Here is a 21,306-nt window from a genome sequence, read left to right on the forward strand (position 1 = left end):
GCCCCTCTGTTGATTTTTCATATTTGAGGCTGGTACCCATCATCAAATGCTAGTATTTTCATTCATGTGCTTATATTTATTCTGTTTTTTTTCTTTCTATTTTGTTTAGTTTATGCTTTTTTATGCATGCTGTCTGTTATTATCTGTCAGTATCTATCTATCATCATCAAGAACCAGCATGTGAATCTCAAAAAAAAAAAAAAAAAACTCCCATCACATATATATAAACGATTATGTAACCCACATTACTTGTAAGGCATTACCCCCAACAAGGGTCATATTTCTAGATAAATCTTAAATACAAAATGAATTGGATAATAAATATGCATTTCATATGGAATTAAAAAGCAAGCACTTTGAGTGTCTTGTTCATCATATCTCTTTCCATATAAAGCAGCAGAACTGAAATGATTAATGTTTATCAGCAGCACTGAGTGAGAATAAGGCTGTTCCACTCCGAGAGGTCATGTATCACCGTCTTGACTGCGCTCTCGCCTACATTCATGCAAATTCAGTGCATCTCAAACGAGCCTAATGTCAGCGAAGGGAACAGTGAACACTGTGTAATAGGACTTTTAATTTGTTGTGCTGCTGTTACGTCATAAAGGTTGCGCCTCGCTTCAGCGTGTGAAGAAAGGTTTGTGTTTTTAAGCGTTTAAACGCATGTTAAAGTCGATCAATCCCTTATGTTTGTTTTAAAAACAATGTTAAGCTTATTGCTAAATGTAACACTGCATTTTAGAGCATTCTGACGCAGCGAATATATCGACTTCGCGCAATATATGCACATGACCTCAAATTTATTTTGGTGATGCAATATATTGCCCATTACATTGCCTTAAAAAATAATGTCACCATGTTTTTTTTTTGCATTCCATTTGCGCCCGTGTCTTTTGCAGCTTTTACAAAACATGTTGAGTTTTTGCTAAATATAACACTGCAGTGATTTATCTTGCGTTAATGCACGTATTCTTATTTGTTTATTTATTTATTTCTTAGTGAGTAAAGCGCATCCGCACACGTTGAACAGATAAATCGCTTCTAATTTCTCAGCATATATGTTTCCTAAAGTGATCTGATTCAGCGCTCGCATTGCTGCTCGCTGAAAACACAGTGAGGAACACAAACATTAACGTGTAATGACGGGCAACTTTTAACAAACCACAACGGGTGTCGTGGACATTGCAAATATATAAAAACATAGCTTTCAATATAAATAATGTAAATAAATTTGACAAAGACATATTCGATTTTTATTTTAATTTTTCCATTCACACCGTTATTGTTGACTGACTCCTGTTGTTCTAGGAAAATGAAAATTATGTCATTAATAACTCACCCTTATGTAGGTATGTGACAAAAAAAAAATCTATACTAGAAAATTAATATATAATCATAACCATATGATAGATAATAAAAATAACTTTAAAATGATTTTTAAATGATTAAAATCGGATAATTATTAAGAAAGTTATGGAATTTTTAAATTCGGAAATTAGGGGTCATTTTGTACCTAATTATAACAATAAAACAGTGAAAAACTGTGACCTCTTCCGCTTGATTAAACACTTCAAAATATCATAACATCCTCATTTCTTGGTCCATTTGCATAATTCAAACACCACAGTGTAGATAATAAATTGCCCAACAAGATTAAGATGACCTCTTTTTAAAAGGTAAATATAATAAATTTATTATTTCTAATTAACCACTAATTAATGAATAATCAATCCACACATATATTTCCACATGAAATCAAAATAATCAGCCTTTTAAAAATATATCATATTATATCAAAAGTATATTATATTTATTTATTTTTAAGTATATGATATTTAGATTTCAAAAAGTAATATACCCTTATGTATATTAGTCTGTTCATGTAAGCCTACAAGTACTACAGACTTTTTTTTTTTTTTTTTGCTGATTTAATTTACTTTTGAAAAAAAATCTTACAAACATTTCAGCCCATGTGTGCTGTATTATTCTGCACAGAGTTGGTAAAATTTAATTATTTTCACAATGTTTGTAAGAATAATACAGCACACATGGGCTGAAATGTTTGTAAAATTCGGCTAATCAGCTTGCCATAAACGGCATTGACCTAGCAGGCAGCTAGAAGCACAGTTGTTCCTAAACAAATACATAACCATCCATGGTATTTATTTATATGTTTGACAAAATCATGCCAATAATGTAATCTAGAGATTCCAAACCTTCGTTTTGTATGATTTCTTTGAAAAATACTGCACGCATTGATGAAAACTGAGAGAAGTTTTGGAAGCCAATATGATTGAATGGCCGATTCTGCTTTTGACAACAACGTCACTTGCGGATCGTAAAAAAACACATGAGAATGTTACAATCCATCCCAAACTTCACCTAATTCAAGTTAAATGTATATTCTATCAAAAGTATTGGGTTTGAAACAAAAAAAATGATCGCCTTCATAGCGGATTTTGATGGCAAACACGAGAGAAATGTTGCTTCGCTTATAACTTTCTTCTTACGGCAGACAACTTGGAAATTTGAACATGAGAATCAATGTGAGGACGTCATTTACGTTACTAGTATATGGGCTTTAGAGGTATTCACAAAGCAAAGATAAGAAAGATTTCCTAAGTCACCGACGCGTCTGGCGCTGATTACCTGCTGGGAACACAGCCGCGGGGGAACAAAGCGCTCGTGCGTATATAGGTCAGATTGTCACATACCTACCTTATGCTGTTCCAAACATGTAAGACCTCCTTTTATCTTTGGAACACAGTTTAAAGTATTTTAGATTTAGTCCAAGAGCTCTCAGTCCCTCCATTGATGCTGTGTGTACGATCTACTGTCCATGTCCAGAAAGGTAAGAAAAACATCATCAAAGTAGTCCATGTGACATCAGAGGGTCCGTTAGAATATTTTGAAGCATCGAAAATACATTTTAGTCCAAAAATAGCAAAAACGACGACTTTATTCAGCATTGTCTTCTCTTCCATGTCTGTGTGAGAGAAAGTTCAAATCAAAGCAGTCTGGATATCCGGTTCACAAACAAATCATTCAGTTCACCAAATCGAACTGAATCGTTTTAAACGGTTCGCATCTCTAATACGCATTAGTCCACAAATGACTTAAGCTGTTAACTTTTTTTAATGTGGCTGACAATCCCTCTGAGTTCAAACAAACCAATATCCCGGAGTAATTCATGTACTCAAACAGTACACTGACTGAACTGCTGTGAAGAGAGAACTGAAGATGAACACCGAGTCAAGCCAGATAATGAGCAAAACACTGACTTGTTCACGAGTGAAGAACCGTTTCTGTCAGACGCGTCCGATTCGTGAACCGAGGAGCTGTTGATACTGCGCATGTGTGATTCAACACGTGAAGCAGACCGACACACAGAGCGTCTGAACTGAACTGATTCTTTTGGTGATTGATTCTGAACTGAATCTGTGCTAGTGTTATGAGCGCGGGTAAACCGAAGGCTTGAATCAAGGGCAATCATCGCAAATGACGCCATTACGTCGAGCACAAAAGAACTAACTAATATTGAATCGAACTGTCCGAAAGAACTACTGGTGATCCGAACACCGATGTAACCGGTTCTTCACTTGTAAACAAGTCAATGTTTTGTTCGTTATCTGGCTCGGCTCGGTGTTCATCACGGCAGTTCAGTCAGTGTACTGTTTGAGTGCATTGATTACTCCGGGATATTGGTTTGTTTGAACTCAGAGGGAGTGTCAGCCACATTAAAAAAAAAGTTAACATCTTAAGTCATTTGTGGATTAATACGTATTAGAGATGCGAACTGTTTAAAACGATTCAGTTCGATTTGGTGAACTGAATGATTAGTTCGCGAACCGGATATCCAGACTGCTTTGATTTGAACTCTCTCTCACAACAGACATGGAAGAGAAGACTAAGCTGAATAAAGTCGTCGTTTTTGCTATTTTTGGACCAAAATGTATTTTCGATGCTTCAACAAATTCTAACTGACCCTCTGATGTCACATGGACTACTTTGATGATGTTTTTATTACCTTTCTGGACATGGACAGTATACCGTACACACAGCTTCAATGGAGGGACTGAGAGCTCTCAGACTAAATCTAAAATATCTTAAACTGTGTTCAGAAGATAAACAGAGGTCTTACATGTTTGGAACAGCATAAGGGTGAGTTATTAATGACATAATTTTCAATTTTGGGCGAACTAACCCTTTAAGAGATTTAGTGCTTTGTGTGTTTTTTTTTTTCTGTTAATAATTCTCATCTTACTCCTCTGACAGAGTGTCCAAACAGGCAGAAACTACCAGACTGAAATCTACTATATTATAAAGAGGATGTTGGTTAAAAAGGAGAGCGAAGACATACAGATTGACGAAGCATTTAGAGTGCAACATGAAGCGGCTGAAGAACAAACAGGTCAGTTTCATTCTCAGTGGAGCTCAGGCCTGATAGAAATGTTGTCCTTTTCAGAAATTATTATTATATTTTGTCATTTGTATGACCTGGAGATGTCTTGATATCACATGATTAATTTGCTTGTTAGGTGTGTTTGATTGAGCTTTGAGGTAATTTATTTGACAGAATCAGCTAAATATAACCCAAGTACACTGAAATTAGCACAAAACTGTGTTAGGAATGGCATACTGCATACTGTGAATAGTATGTGATATTTGATGTTTTATGCATCTGAAGACACTGTATGGACGTTTCAAACGCGTGCGTGAAATGGACATAGGGAATATTAATTATAAATGTAACACTTGTATATTTAACTACAAATTATCACTGTGTTTCTAAAAATAATATCGCTAGTAGGACATAAATTCTACTTTAATCTCTACGTCACCTTTATCTCTAAAGCGCTTTATACAGTAGCCTAGGATACTGATTGTTTTAATGATATATTTCATTAATAATAATATTGCAGCAATATATAAATAAAATAATATTTAAATTCTGCAAACAGAATTAAATTCTGCTGTAAAGCAGCTCTAAAAAGAAACTGAGTGTATAATGACAAATAGACCAATTTAGTTGGCAGAGAATTACATAAACTCCGCCCACTAATACCTGGCTGCGATAACTGCACTGTTAGGGACACAGTGCCACTATACAATCAACCTGAAACCCATGCTTCTCCTTTACCCATCACATACCAGCAGGGCCAGATTAACACTTTGTTGTACCCTGGGCAACAATATTCAAGGGCCCCATCACCACGCCCCCGGGATCACCATAATATGGTCATATACAGAATATATTACTGTAATATACAAATTCTAACTGTCATCAGGTGTATTTTGATTTACAAATATTTAAATGCTCATAGAACTACAAATGCACTACTATGTACCCTATCGAAGACATTCACTCACATATGATGCTATGAAAACAAAACTCATCAGCCTTTGTATAATCTGGTAAAATTGACCCACTACATTGAGAGGGAGGGAAATATCCTCCATTTTCACAAAAATGAATAAATAAGCAACCACTTTCAAACCCCTTGTTTATTTAACAACATTTATTCCCAATAGAAATGTATTGAGTTGATAGAGCTATAACAGAAGACCACATACAACACATCAAGAAACATTTTGGTCCTCAGCTCATTTTAAGCAGAAATCACCCTGACAGGGTGACCCTGTTTCCCCAGAATTCAACAAGGCAATCAAGTTATTAGTCCAACATAAACAATTTGAAATCTGCCAGTTATCCCTCCACAACAATTTACAGCATTTTAATGAAGCTGGCACCTCAAGGAAAAAGCTTATTTAAACATTTTAGTGCTACATAAACATTTAGAAATCTGTCAATTTCTCTGAAGAAGACAAGACAGAAATAAATGCTACATAATCTGGCAAAACACACAATTTAAGTCCTAAATAATGACGAAGTGCATGTTTGAATTTGAAATGCTCTTCGCTCTCTGGGCTGTAAACGTAAGCTGGCGGTGTAGAAAAGTCCTGGCTAGCTGAGTTGTCCTCGTCGTTGACGGAAGCTGACTTAACAGGACTGTCAGCAACATTAACAGGAGTGAATAAATTACCTATTTTAGGTATATACTTTAAATTTTCTGCGTTTCTGATGTCCTTTCTTTTTTTAATTTCTGCTTCGCGCTCCCACTTAGCTTCTCCATGTCAGATTTTTTTTCTGTTGTAGCAACGCCTGACGTAACCCGCTCGGCATAACATTTGACCCACCTCATGCGGACTGACCAATGAGGAGAGGGTCTTAACTTGAGGCCCTCTCTTCATTGGTCAGTCCGCATGAGACTGACTCTCAGCCGCTCTCAACTCACGTTCAAAGTCATAGGCACATTAGGCAGCGCAACGTCTCTTCTGTGCAGCGCGCAAAAGCCCGTGTTGACAGTTTGTTTGATATAAAGCGGGAGATTACTAGATACAGTATATTGCTCGTGCCCTTGCTGCCCTGGGCCCTTTAGAGGTCTTGGGCCCCTGGGCAATTACCCAGTTGCCCTTATGGTTAATCCGGCCCTGCATACCAGAACAGAAAGGCATTTATTTTCAAAAAAAAAAAAATAAAGTAAATATTAGAAAAGTAAAAATTAATAAGTCAAGTCTGCTTTATTGTCAGTTCTTCCACATGAACAGTACATACATACAAAGAATTGAAATTTCTTTACTCTCAGACCCTCGGTGCACACAGATAACACTAACAGTAGAGCCTAAAAATCTAGATCAAATATGAAATATAAGAAACGGCTATACAATAATGGGATGTAAAAAAGACACATAATGAAATTACAAATAAAGTTAAAGGTCACGTTTTTCGTGTTTTTTTGAAGCTTTGATTGTGTTTACAGTGTGCAATATAACGTTCATGTTTCGCGTGTAAAAAAACTCAGTATTTTTCACACAATTCACCTCTCTGTATACCGCTGTTTTCATTGTCATAAAAACGGGCTGATGACTTCCTTGTTCTATGAAGTCCCTCCTTCAGAAATACGTAACGAGTTCTGATTGTGCCAGCGGTTCCTGTGTTGTGATTCGGCAGCAGCTTTGCCCTCCTGGAAATGCGATTGGGCTAGTTTTGAGAAGTGGGCAGGATTTGTTTTGAAAACCTGTCAATGCTTATCTGAACCCACGTGCTGAAGATGTACTTCTAATCACGGAACGCCTTTACTAGCGAGATGCGCATGAAAATCGCATTAGTTTTTTTGCACAGAAAATGTTGTGGTCCATAAACAATGCCTTCTCTAGACAAAGAGGGAACTGCTCCATCTTTCAAGAATAATCTTTGTGTGAATCCGGCATTAAACTTATTGAGATTGAGGAAGCTGTCCTCAGCAAAATGAGCTGCTTGAAATTTCCATGTGGATGACCGTTCTGTCTACTGTCCCGAGCGTCATTCACACTAGCCTCTGGCAATCTGGCAGTCCTATTTGTCTAGCCCTGGAAGGGCGCCTCAAGAGGTAAAGACCAGGGGCCCCTTATAGTCTTAATGCGGCCCTGTGTACACACACAAACACACATATATACACACAGACATACATACATATAAACCTTGCTACATGTATTGCATCAGGCTAACCAAAACCTGTCAGTGCACTTGCATATCATTGCTCTTTTGTTGGTTTTGTTTGCTTCTATTGTCCTCATTTGTAACTCACTTTGGATAAAAGCATCTGCAAAATGACTTAATGTTATGTAATGCAATGCAAATGAATGATCTTTTACTTTCTCATTTTGACCAAAAATGACATTCTCCTCTAAGTTTATATTGCTTTAAGAATGGAAAAATGCAAGTGATCGCAATGACGCCCCTTCTGACCCATGGGGATTAAGCAGTGGCGGAGCCAGAATGTTTTCATAGGGGTGTCCAGGGATGGGCCAGCAACCAGTCTGGGGTGGCACAGAAATCTTCATTATTTCAATATAAAAATGTGATTGACTATAAAGTATTGGACTGTTTTAGTGCCTAAAACACAATTGAGTACAACTAATTTCTACTTAACTGTAATCGAGAGATATGTGATTTAGATCAAGTAATACTGGGTGAATAATGACTATTTTTTTTGTATTATTCCCCACCTTCAGGTATTTTAATAAAAGGCGCTCATTATAGTTTAATTGCTCACTCAGCTATTCAAAACTCCCAAATGCTTGCTCTTCAACATTGCATACTCATGTATGAGGCATGCAGGTAGTGTTAAAAATGTGAAAAGGGCCGGAAGTCCACAGATAAATGCCATAAATATAAAATGGCCACCCCCTAGCTCCGCTCCTGGTGTTAAGCAAACTTATTTTTTGCTTAATTGATTTAATACAAGCCAAAGTGCCTTCAAATATTTGTAGCCATTTGAAATTAGAGGCATCATTGCTTTTTAATTATTATTCAAACAAAGATGTTACACACATATTGCATGAGAAATTGTATTGATTAAAATAAGATTGTGTAACATTGAGATTTTAAGCAAAAACTGAATGGTCAGACTACAGATTTGGGAAATTGTTACGTGGCACCTGCACAAAACTAAACTAGCGCATGGACTGAATAAAAATACACACTTATAGAACAGCAGCGATAGAGCATTTTCTCTGTTTACAGCTGAACATAAAGCAGCGCCGTGCTTATAGAAATAACTTTATATGGAAAAAAACACCTTCTAATCTTTCCAGAAGACAGATCCATTCTAGCATGTGCATATTAAACTGTCCTTCCTATATTTCATGCATTGTGAACACTTTGTCTACTTATTTTTTTTGTTGGCACGTCTGTCTCTCTTCTTTGTATCTTTATTAAGTGCATTCAGTCTCTGGCTTGTGTTATCTCTGGCTTGTCATCCTTTTTACCAGTGTTTGAAAGAGTACTGGAAATGTTTTACTTAAGTAAAAAGTACTGGTGTCAAAACAGTACTTAAGTAAAAGTACAAAGTACTCCTCTCAAAAACTACTCGAAATACTAGTTACTTTTTAGCTGGTAATATTTAATTAATTTACAAAATAATGTTCATATCAAAGATCAATGCAGATAATAGCTACTTTGAACAAAAAACACTTTTATCTTATTGACAATATATGTGAATTACTGGTCATGATACAGGAATTTCTAACTTCAGTACCTTAAAATTTCAAAGTTAAACGTTAACATCATAATAACAGTTTTTAAACCTCATTGCATTTAAATAATATGAAGTATCCTTGTTCCTGTAGCTCAAGTGGTAGAGCATTGTGTTAGCAGCACAAGGATGTGGGGTCGATTCACAGGGAACACACGTTAGGTAAAAAATGTTAGCTTGAATGCACTGTAAGTCACTTTGGATAAAAGTGTCTGCTAAATGCATAAAAAAAGAAAAAAAAAGAAACTGATCCTAAACCAAAAAACACATAACAAAAATATTGGCTATTTTTTTATAAGCGTTATAAAACATTAACCGTTAAAACAAAACCGCGACTAGCCGCACCTTAGTTTTTAAACGCAAGCTAGGCCTACTGCATACATGAACCAAACGATTAATTAGCGAATAACTTTACCATTAAATAAACACAGAGAACTTTGAAAATACGCTAATTAAAAATACAAAAAAAAAAAACTATAGAATGCTTTCTAAAAAATCTAACAGATTTCACATTCACAGCTTAACAGGCTATTGCAAAAAAGAAATATATATATATATCTATATCAATTAGGCCTACTAGATAAATTTTATGTAGGAGTGGGATCTGAGCTGATAATGGTTTTTGGCTAACGCTTCTGTGCGCTGGCGTCCTCCCACAGGTTAAGAGATTTTAAACAAACACTGTTAATACACTTGCAGTTAAAAAGAAACAATACACATGTTATGCTATAAAAGTGTGCACATTGAGAGAAATAAACAGCAGTCCATGCACACAATTTCTTTATCTTCAGCAAACACTGCTAATACACACATACAGTACAGACCAAAAGTTTGGACACACCTCATTCAAAGAGTTTTCTTTATTTTCATGACTATGAAAATTGTAGATTCACACTGAAGGCATCAAAACTATGAATTAACACATGTGGAATTATATATGGAATTATATACATAACAAACAAGTGTGAAACAACTGAAAATATGTCATATTTGTAGGTTCTTCAAAGTAGCCACCTTTAGCTTTGATTACTGCTTTGCACACTCTTGGCATTCTCTTGATGAGCTTCAAGAGGTAGTCACCTGAAATGGTCTTCAACAGTCTTGAAGGAGATCCCCGAGAGATGCTTAGCACTTGTTGGCCCTTTTGCCTTCTGTCTGCAGTCCAGCTCACCCCTAAACCATCTGGATTGGGTTCAGGTCCGGTGACTGTGGAGGCCAGGTCATCTGGCGCAGCACTCCATCACTCTCCTTCTTGCTCAAATAGCCCTTGATGCCTTCACTGTGGCTCTACAATTTTCATAGTCATGAAAATAAAGAAAACTCTTTGAATGAAGGTGTGTCCAAACTTTTGCTCTGTACTGTACATTTGTTAATAGTTAATAAAATGAAAACATGCCTGCTTTAATGTTAGTGAATAAAATGAAATGATTCACTCGCGAGCCTCTGCTCATCACGGCAGTACCTGGATCAGGGTGAGCTGCGTCTCGAGCCAATGAAGTCACTTCCAGGGAGTCATGTACACGCCACGTCCCTTGACTCTACCCCCACGTCAAAACATTGCCACAAAGCGAGACACACAGAAACGTGAAGCGCAAAGGGAAAACGGTATCGCAAACTCAAACTAGACCGACACGCAAAATAAAAGCAGCGTTTCAAATATTTAAATAGATATGGCCATGGAAAATATGTATTGCAAAATCATTGCATGCTTTCGAGCGGTTTCTTTTTTTTTTTTTTTTTTTTAACTGTTTATTTTGATATTTTCTTACCATATACAGAAGAAAAAAAGAACAAGAGAACATAGTAAAAAAAAAAAAAAAAAGAAGAAAAAAAAAACACCTTCAAATCCATATTATACATACAATCCATATTAATCAATACATGTTATTGCTTGCCAAACATATCCTAAATAATCTTTAAGGGGAGACCAATCATTTACAAAAATATCCAGGGTTCCATCCAGTACATTATGCAGTCTTTCGTATGGTAACAGTGACAAAAGTTTTTCACTCCACAGAGTTACAGTAGGAGGGTGTTCTTTAATCCAAGTATGGAAAGGCGAGCAGCATAAAGCATTATAGATATTGTTTTTGTTTCCAGTACACAATTGTTTACACCAAGAATACACACTCTGGGATCCAGTGGCACTTTAATCCCAAAAGATCTTTCAATTTCCTGAACAACCGAAGACCAGAATGATGCAATTAAAGGACAGGTCCATATTAAGTGGAAATAAGTTCCGGTTTCCCTTTTACACTTCAAACAAAATTTTGTACATGCGTCATATTTACTTCGAATTAAAGGAGTCACATGCAACTTGTTAATAATTTTATATTGTACTTCATATGATTTGTTTGATATGGAAATTTGTCTTGCATGATCTAATACTTTGCTCCATATCTGGTCTTCCAGTATAACACCAAAATCAAGTTCCCAACTTTGTTTAATATTTATTAAACCTTTATTATTTGCTGTAACTTGATCATAAATATATGTAATTGCTTTACTTTTCAGTGCAGCTGTCTTTAATAAAATACTATCGAGCACATTCATTTTCCCACCTTGTTTATAATAGTCGATAGAATTAAGGTAACCTTTCATTTGTAAATATCGAAAGAAATATTAAACTCATGCTGTAATTGTTCGAAAGACTTAAGAGCATTGTCTGCGTAAACATCTAATATTCTTGTGATACCAGCTTCTCTCCACTCATAAAAAACCAGCATCGATACAGGTATATCTAAAATCTGGGTTATTAGCAATGGGAGCCAACAATGAGTACTTATCAAGCCCAAAATATTTACGAACAACACTGAGAGATTTGCAGATATTTTTCAATATAAAATTTTTCTTAATCTTGGCATATATTTTTGTGAAACATATAAACGGAAGGTGTTCTAACTGAACCTTATCCAGACCTATACCTTCCAAATCTGGAAAGCAAAAAAAAAAACTTTTTTTAATCCACTCTGCCATAAATTTTAGTTGTGCAGCCCAATGATAGAATTTAAAATTTGGGATGTCAAGTCCTCCTTTTTTAATTGGTATTTGAAGCTTTCGAAATTCCATCCTTGGCCTTTTGTTATTCCACACAAATGCTCCTATCGCACTGTGTATTTTTGTAAATATTTTGGATGGAATATAAATAAGCAGCATTTGGATAATATACAACAGGAGAGGGAGAACATTCATCTTAATTATGGATATACGGTCCAATAGAGATAATGAAAGATTAGTCCATCTTAGAAGATCAGTTTTTATTTTTGCGATTACAGGTAAAAGATTGTTTTATCAGTTTTGAAAGATCTGCACTAAAATATATACCAAGATATTTAAATCCTTTTGTGATCACTTTAAAAGGGTGATAGCTTAATGTGTTTATTCTATCGCCAAGCGGGAAAGCTAAGGATTTTTCATAATTTTCTTTTATATCCTGAAAGCCTACTGAAGTTTTCAATCATTTTTATTAGTAAAGGGATAGATTTGGAAGGATTCTTCAAAAATAAAAGTACATCATCGGCATAAAGTGATATCTTGTGGGAACTGCGCTAGACTGTCACATCTTAATAAAGCCTGTTTGATCGCTAGAAACTAATTCATGTATCACATTATTTAAACGCATTGCCAAGACACTTGCTAAAATCTTAGAATCTGTATTTTGAGCGGTTTCATTTTTGCAATTTTTTATTTTTGTTTGCAAAACTAAATTGTTTTTTCTCCCAATACTTTTTCTTTTGCAATTCTTTATTTTGTTTTCAAAAAGCACATTTATTTTTCTCAATACTTACATTTTTGTTTGAAAAACGTTTTTTTTTGCGTATATGTGCGCCATTATTTTGACTCCATACTCCAAGATAAAATTTATCTTGTAGACCTAATTGTTTACTGTTTGTACCGAAGTTCTTGAATAATTGTCTAAAATTATGCATACTAATAACAATTATTTTAATAATCACATTAGGTTAATTAAAATGTACTGAGTATATTAATCTAACTTTTGCAAAAACATAGCCTTCCTAAAATGCAAAAACTGAAGAAGCGTATTTTCTTTCACTTTATTTCCATGAAAATAGCTGCCGTTGTTGTGTAATAGAACATTCAAAACAGGCTCAATAAAACACAAACGCACACGAGATGAAATATGCGTGGATCTTTACAAAATACACAGATTATAAAGCATGTGAAAAGCACACACAAGATAAAATGCACTTAAAGAACACTTGGATTATGGACTGGGTTGAGCGAGCGGAGTTGAATCTTCAGAAAGGTGCTCAGCGCTCTTAAGGAATTATTACCACTCTACTCCGCTCACATGCTCTGGGGGGAATGCTCAGAATAAAACGTTTTTGTCAGTGACAAATGAGAATTGTTTCCAGATGTCTGACTTGCCTTGCTTTGGTTTTGTCAAGTAAACAGCCGCTTTAATTTTCTTCTCAACTTCTTGTGTTGACTCCATTTATACCACACACCACCGTTCCCCGCAGGTCTCAGCAAAGGTAAAACCGCCCACTCCCACGAGATTTGCATTGGGTCCCGTGGGAGCCCAAATCCAATGCAGCCCCTCTAGTTCGTTTCTCCAAACTTTGAGTCAGATCTTCAAAACATTCTGCAGTGGCGGCTTTTCCCGGTTCAGATATCAGGGCTTTTATTGGTCGGTTTAGGTCCAGGTATCTGGCTACTGAAATGCTATCAAAGGTTTGAATGTCAGTTCAAATTGTAAGTGTACTGAGTAATGAACTATGATTGAAAAGTAACAAAATAGATTTTTTTGCTTAATTTGTACTTAAGTACAAGCAAAAGTACAACTTTAAAAAAATACTCAAAGTACAAGTACCTGACAAAATAACTTCATTACAGTAACGTGAGTAGTTGTAATTGTTTAACTTCACTGCTTTTTACAGATGGATTATTTTCTACACCAATTACATTTTTGGAAGTTGTTGTAATGCAGTTGTGTGTGCCATTCCAATACAGAGATCAGCCAAAGCAAACACAAAAATGACTAGTTCTGATTTATGTCCGGTTGACTGGTGCATCTCAGTTTCACAGCATAGTAGTTACAGGTCTGGGGTGACCTACTCCTGGAGGCCCACTGTCCTGCAAAGTTTATCTTTAACCCCAGTTAAACACAACTGCACTAGAAAATCAATGTCTTCTGGCAACTTTGGAAACTTCAAGACATTGTGTATCGAGCTAAGTTGCAGCTAAACTCTTTTAGACACCGGTCGTCCAATAAATGCAAATAAACTGAGGTTAACATTATTTTTTTTTCCTCTTTAGACCTAATGGCACTGAAAGAGGAGAGGGAAGTACTCCATGAAATTGACGTAAAAGATCAAAATGAGGATCTTCTTGATTTCACAACTGGAGAAAAATCTTTTTGTTTTTCACAGACTGAAAGGTCCTCCACTCGAAAAACAGCTCAAACAAGAGGTAAAAAAGGTGATTTTACGTGTTTTAAGTTTGGACAGAGTTTCAATCAAAAAGTAAAACCTCAAGTCCATTTGAGAACTGGAAAGAGGCATTTCGCTTGCCAACAATGTGGTATAAGATTCACTCTAAAAGGAAGCTGGAACAGGCACATGAGAATTCACACGGGAGAAAAGCCTTTCACCTGTCAACGATGTGGAGAGAGTTTTGCTCTGCATAGAAATCTTAAGGTCCACATGAGAATTCACAATGGAGAAAAGCCTTACACATGCATTCAGTGTGGAAAGAGTTTCAATAAAGAGGGAAACCTTAAAGTCCACATGAGAATTCACACTGGGGAGAAGCCTTATTCATGCCTTCACTGTGGAAAGAGTTTCAGTAATCAAGGAAACCTTAGTGTCCACATGAGAATTCATACAGGCGAAAAGCCTTTCACATGCCCTCAGTGTGGAAAGAGTTTCACTCAAAAAGTACGTTTTGAAGCACACATAAGAATTCACACTGGAGAGAAGCCTTTCACCTGCCAACAGTGTGGAAAGAGTTTCAATCAACATCGAACCTTGAAAGACCACATGAGAATTCACACTGGAGAGAAGCCGTTCACCTGTCAACAGTGTGGAAAGAGTTTCACTCAAAAGGGAACCTTTAACAGGCATAGGAGAGTTCACACCGGAGAAAAGCCTTACACTTGCCAGCAATGTGGAAAGAGTTTCAGTCAACGTCGAACCATAAAAAGCCACATGAGAATTCACACTGGAGAGAAGCCTTTCACCTGCCAACAGTGTGGAAAGAGTTTCTGTCAACGTCGATCCTTAGAAAACCACATGAGAATCCACACCGGAGAAAAGCCTTTCACCTGCCAACTGTGTGGAAAAAAATTCTATCAACATCGATACTTAAAAGAACACATGATAGTACACACTGGAGAAAGGCCTTTCTCTTGCCAACAGTGTGGAAAGAGTTTCTATCAACATCGAATCTTAAAAAACCACATGAGAGTTCACACTGTAGAGAGTCCTTTAACCTACCAACAGTGTGAAAAGAGTTTTGATCAACGGCAAAACTTAAAAAAACACACGAGAGTTCCCACTGAAGAGAAGACTTTCCCCTGCCAACAGTGTGGAAGAAGTTTCAACAGAAAAGGAAACCTTAATGTCCACATGAGAATTCATACTGGTGAAAAGCCTTATACATGCCCTCAGTGTGAAAAGTGTTTCACTCAAAAAGTTTGCTTTGAAGCACACATAAGAATACACACTGGAGAGAAGCCTTTCAGCTGCCAAATGTGTGGAGAGAGTTTCAATCAGCATCGAACTTTAAAAGACCACATGAAGGTTCATACTGGAGAAAAGCCGTTCACATGCCCACAGTGTGGAAAGAGTTTCACTCAAAAAGGAACCTTTAACAGGCATAAGAGGGTTCACACCGGAGAAAAGCCTTACACCTGCCAACAGTGTGGAAAGAGTTTCAGTCAACGTCGAACCATCAAAGACCACATGAAAATTCACACCGGAGAGAAGTCTTTTACCTGCTAATAGTATGGAAAATGTTTCAATCAACATCGAGCCTTGAAAGACCACATGAGAATTCACACTGGAGAGAAGCCATTCACCTGCCAACAGTGTGGAAAGAGTTTCACTCAAAAGGGAACCTTTAACAGGCATAGGAGAAGTTCACACAGGAGAAAAGCCTTACACTTGCCAACACTTTGGAAAGAGTTTTCGTCAACGTCAAACCCCCCCCCCCCCCCCAAAAAAAACACATAATAATACACACTGGAGAGAAGCCTTTCACCTTCCAAATGAGTGGAGAGAGTTTCTATCAACATCGTACTTTAAAAGACCAAATGAAAGTTCACACCGGAGAGAAGCATTTCACCTTCTAACAGTGTGGAAAGAGTTTCTGTCAGCATTGCACCCCAGAGAACCACATTAGAGGTCACATCAAAGAAATCCTTAAACCTGCCAACAGTGTGAAAATAATTTGTATCAACATCGATCCTTAAAAAAAGACATGACTGTACACACCGTAGAAAGGCCTTTCTCTTGCCAACAGTGTGGAAAGAGTTTCTATCAATATTGAACCTTAAAAAAAACCGATAGTTCACACTGGAGAGACTCTTTTAACCTATCAACAGTGTGGAAGATGTTTCAACAGAAAATTAAACCTTAATGTCCACATGAAAATTCATATTGGTCAAAAGCCTTATACATGTCCTCAGCGTGGAAAGTGTTTCACTCAATTCACAAGTTCACGCTTGCATATAATCAGATGAAGTATGGTAATACATATTTGGCGTGCTCTCCGGGGAAGGGCACAGAGCTCGGGAATAGCCCGAACCTAGAGTACCCCCCCAAATAAGTGTAATATAAACTCGAAGTAAGGAGATTGGGCGAAGGAGGGATGCTGATAAACGCCTAATAGAGGTAAGTCAGCTGCATTTATACTATGTTGTTGATTAACTTGCATGCGGTCCACCTGTGCTAATTAACCCTAAGTATCTGACACACTCCTCCCGAAATTTGTTAATAAATCACCATAAAGTTTGCGTTGAATTCCACATAAAAATACACCCTGAAAAGAAGCCTTTCACCCTCAACATTCAACATTGAACTTTAAAAGACCACATGAGGGTTCATACTGTTCACCTGCCAACAGTGTGGAAAGTGTTTGTCAACGTTGAACCATGAAAGACCACATGAGAGTTCACACCAGAGAGAAGCCTTTTACCTGCCTATATAATATGAAAAATGTTTCACCCAGCGGAAAAACATACACCTGTCAACATTGTGAGAGTTTTGCTCAACACTGAAACCTTCCACATGAACTCCACATGAGAATTCACACTGAAGAGAGTCTATTGAGCTACCGGTTTCTACCGAAACTGAATTATTAATCATTTGGGTCATAGGAGGTTTTTGGGCCCTGATGATGTTTTGACATTTGTGCTTTATTTTAGTTTTTAATTGGTGTTTACACTGTATTCAGTGCAAACTCTGTTACAGTATTGTGTGTAGCATTTTTTTTTTTAGATTTTTAGTTTTGTTTTGAGAAAACATCTAAATGTGGTTAATGAAAAAAAGTTATTAATTTGTAAGTCACTAAAATAAGCCTGTACATGCATCCTGAAAATACTTTAGAGAATTTGATCCTGTAGCCAATGGTTTTTAGTACAAATGTGGTGAAAATCATCCTGCTCTATAAAGCAATATTCGTTCCCCAAAATGATTCATATAAAACAGTATCTTGTAATAGTATTGTAATAAACTATTTTGTGATGTCAGTAATGAAGCTTATTTCACCTTGATCATGTAGAATATCCATCCTGTGTAGATGAACTTACTGATGTTGGTACGATTTTAAAAACAAATAAATACAAGTTTGAACAGGCATTCTTCAATACAGTACTTTACAGTCAACACTTGTCTAAACAATTTTAAACTGACTTTCATCATGTTACAGAATAAACTTTCATATTGCATTTTTAGTGTATGCTTTTTCCTTACAATGTGCTACATTTATCAGTTCAGTGTAGAGATGAGCCCAGATCCAAGGGCATAAATCAACTTACAAACTTCATGAAACTTTTTTTATCCTGCCAATTCCATTGTACGAATGATCGTGCATTGATAAATGTGGGGGCTGCTAAAAAACAGACTGTGTCAAAGCAGCTTTACCATGCCAAACAGAAAAATAGTTTGTCAATAATGCAAGAGGACAATAGCATACATTTTTTTTTACTGGTTTGGAACGACATGGGGATAATATCTTGATCACAAAGTTCTTTCAGTTGTGCAATATTTTGTATACAAGAAAGAAAATTTAAACTTTGGCTATTATTAAGTTTAGTGTACAGTTTTTTTTTTCTTCCATAAAATCAGAAATAGTTTTAATGTCTTCAAATATATACTGTTTATATACTGTTAACGTCATTGCCAAATTCTGATAGATATTAACCAATTCAGATTGTAATTCAATTAACTTAAGTATTAAGTATTCTGTCTTGAATACATTTTTCCCCCTTTTGGTAGGACTGGGCGATATATCTAACGATATGATCATGCGCATCTAGTTAGTAAATCTGGTTCCGTGATTACTGCTAAATCGCCATCACCTGCTTATAATTGGAGCGGCATTTAATATACAGAGCCATAGATCACTGACAAGCTACGCAATATTGCGTTCATTATCGAAGGCGATTCATCTGGGATAATGAAACCCTGCCCCCCTGAAAAGAACCAGTGAACCATTTTTTTTTCAACTGGTTTATTGAATCGAACCGCCCAAAAGAACCGGTTCACGGAAAAGAATCTAACTTCCCATCACTAGTGTTTCATTCATACTCAAAGCCAGAGTGCGCTTTTGCGCAGAAAGTCATATCAGGAAATTCTAAATATGGGCAAAAGCATCGAGCTATCGCTGTGTATTAAAAACAATGTTTTCACAGAAAAACAGAAACTTTTGGAAACACAAAGACATCAAGCATACAAAATCTCATAAACAACAAAGTGCAATGTGAGTACAAATCTGTAAAATTGAAAATAAATACAACATAAGTGCTGTGGTGGCTGCTGTGTATGGAAGCATATGGGTAGCATTATTCAATTTAGGATGTAATATGCAAAATGACAATGCAATATGTAAAATGGCAATGCATTTCTGTATTTACATTTACATTTTCCAATACATTTGTGCAACGTTTGGTGCAAAATGAAAATTAAATTACATAAGTTTAATTTGCCATTTCATACACCAGTTTTAATATGTAAAATGAATATTAATTTTAACGCTTTATAAGTTTCCACATTAAAATTAAAATGTATTACAGAAATTATTAGATATGTCTAACATGTTCAAGCAAAAACTGTGGCAAAATGATCATTTAAATGCTATTTTTCTTAAATGAATTAACACTCACAGTCAAGACACTTACGATTGCATTTTCATTCTATGTCCCGCAATGAATGTAGCAAAATTCAAAGTGCACATTGAAAATGCATTCCGAGCCGATCACATCTCTGCCCCCTCCCGCCCTGTCAATCACTGCGTGAACAAGGGCGGGGCTTAAAGAAGGTCAAGAGACTCAAGTGAGAGAAAATGGACAAGACAGTTGGCCCGTGTACGTTTTGATCATTTCAGTTTATGGCTTCAGTATTTCACTCACACTTGTGGGCGGAGCTGAAACGCTTCTTTCATCTGATTGGTCGAATCGCTCCGCCTTCAGCTCGGTCTTTTTATTCTTTCAGGCAGAATAAGAGTCAGTGCGAGTGAAGCACTGTAATGTCTGAAACCACCGCTCACTGTTAATTAGCATAATGTTTGAATCAGATGTAGCTGGGCACATAATTTGTGCTGCTGCGACCTGCAAGAGACCCCGTTAAATTATTGTATGAATATTGTCCCACTGATAAATACAGTGCAAATAGTTCTGTCTCCTTGGATAACAGTGAAATGGAAATAAATATAGTTAAATTTATTAAATTAAATTAAATAGGATTTTTTGGGAAGGTAAATCTGGCCAGTTATACAAGCAACATGAGTCAGATGAGTCTGAAGATCTGAGCTGAATTGGGTGAAACATTTAAGTTCTAGTCTGTGTCAATTAGTCTCATAATAAATAATAATAATAATGTTAACTGTGTTTTTCGGTATAAGTTGCATCAGTCCAAAAATACGTCATGACGAGGAAAAAAAACATAAATCGCACTGGACTATAAGTCGCATTTATTCGGGACCAAGAGAAAATATTACCGTCTACAGCCGCGAGAGGGCACGCTGGGGTAGGCTACAGGAGCACTGAGCAGCATGAGCACTGAGCATAGAGCTAATTTTACTATTTTTATTTAGAAATTTAACTATATTCATTTTTACAATTATTTATTGTAAAACACACACATACCTAGTGCCTTATGACTTAAAAGATGAGAGTGGTAAATGTTACAGACATGGAACTGTTTAGTCTATTATTGATTTATTCACTTTTATCTAAAGAGAGAGAACTATTTGCACTGTATTTATCAGTGGGACAATATTCATACAATACTACAACCTAGACAGCACGGATTATGTGCCCAGCTACATCTGATTCAAACATTATGCTAATTAACAGTGAGCGGTGGTTTCAGACATTACAGTGCTTCACTCGCACTGACTCTTATTCTGCCTGAAAGAATAAAAAGACCGAGCTGAAGGCGGAGCGATTCGACCAATCAGATGAAAGCAGCGTTTCATCTCCGCCCACAAGTGTGAGTGAAATATTGAAGCCATAAACCGAAATGACAAAACGTACACGGACCATCTGTCTTGTCCATGTTCTCTCACTTGAATCCTCTTCTTGAGATTTGAGTCTCTGACCTTCTGTAAGCCCCGCCTTGTTCACACAGTGATTGACAGGGCGGGAGGGGGCGGAGATGTGATCGGCTCGGAATGCATTTTCAATGTGCACATTGAATTTTGCTACATTCATTGCGGGTCATTGAATGAAAATGCAATCGTAAGTGTCTTGACTGTGAGTGTTAATGCATTTAGGAAAAATAGAATTTAAATGATCATTTTGCCACAGTTTTTGCTTGAACATGTTAGACATATCTAATCATTTCTGTAATACATTTTCATTTTAATTTTGCAACTTATAAAACGTTAAAAGTAATATTCATTTTACATATCAAAACTGGTGTAGGAAATGGCAAATGAAAATTATGTAATTTAATTTTCATTTTCATTTTGCACCAAACGTTGCACAAATGTATTGGAAAATGTAAATGAAAATACAGAAATGCATTGCCATTTTACATATTGC

The 21,306-nt window shown here is 36.3% G+C and overlaps 1 protein-coding gene across 1 annotated transcript; it reads left to right on the plus strand.

Annotated features, from left to right (window-relative positions):
- The first annotated feature begins 587 nt into the window (after positions 1-587).
- Positions 588-16,254, plus strand: LOC127987509 (gastrula zinc finger protein XlCGF26.1-like). The gene is made up of 3 exons (XM_052589856.1): positions 588-637; positions 4,276-4,411; positions 14,358-16,254. Exons 2-3 carry the CDS (start codon positions 4,330-4,332, stop codon positions 16,040-16,042), a joined length of 1,767 nt encoding a protein of 588 aa, XP_052445816.1. The 5' UTR covers positions 588-637; positions 4,276-4,329; the 3' UTR covers positions 16,043-16,254.
- The last annotated feature ends 5,052 nt before the right edge of the window (positions 16,255-21,306 follow it).

This window comes from Carassius gibelio, chromosome B22, assembly GCF_023724105.1.
Source record: "Carassius gibelio isolate Cgi1373 ecotype wild population from Czech Republic chromosome B22, carGib1.2-hapl.c, whole genome shotgun sequence".
Taxonomy (NCBI): Eukaryota; Metazoa; Chordata; class Actinopteri; order Cypriniformes; family Cyprinidae; genus Carassius; species Carassius gibelio.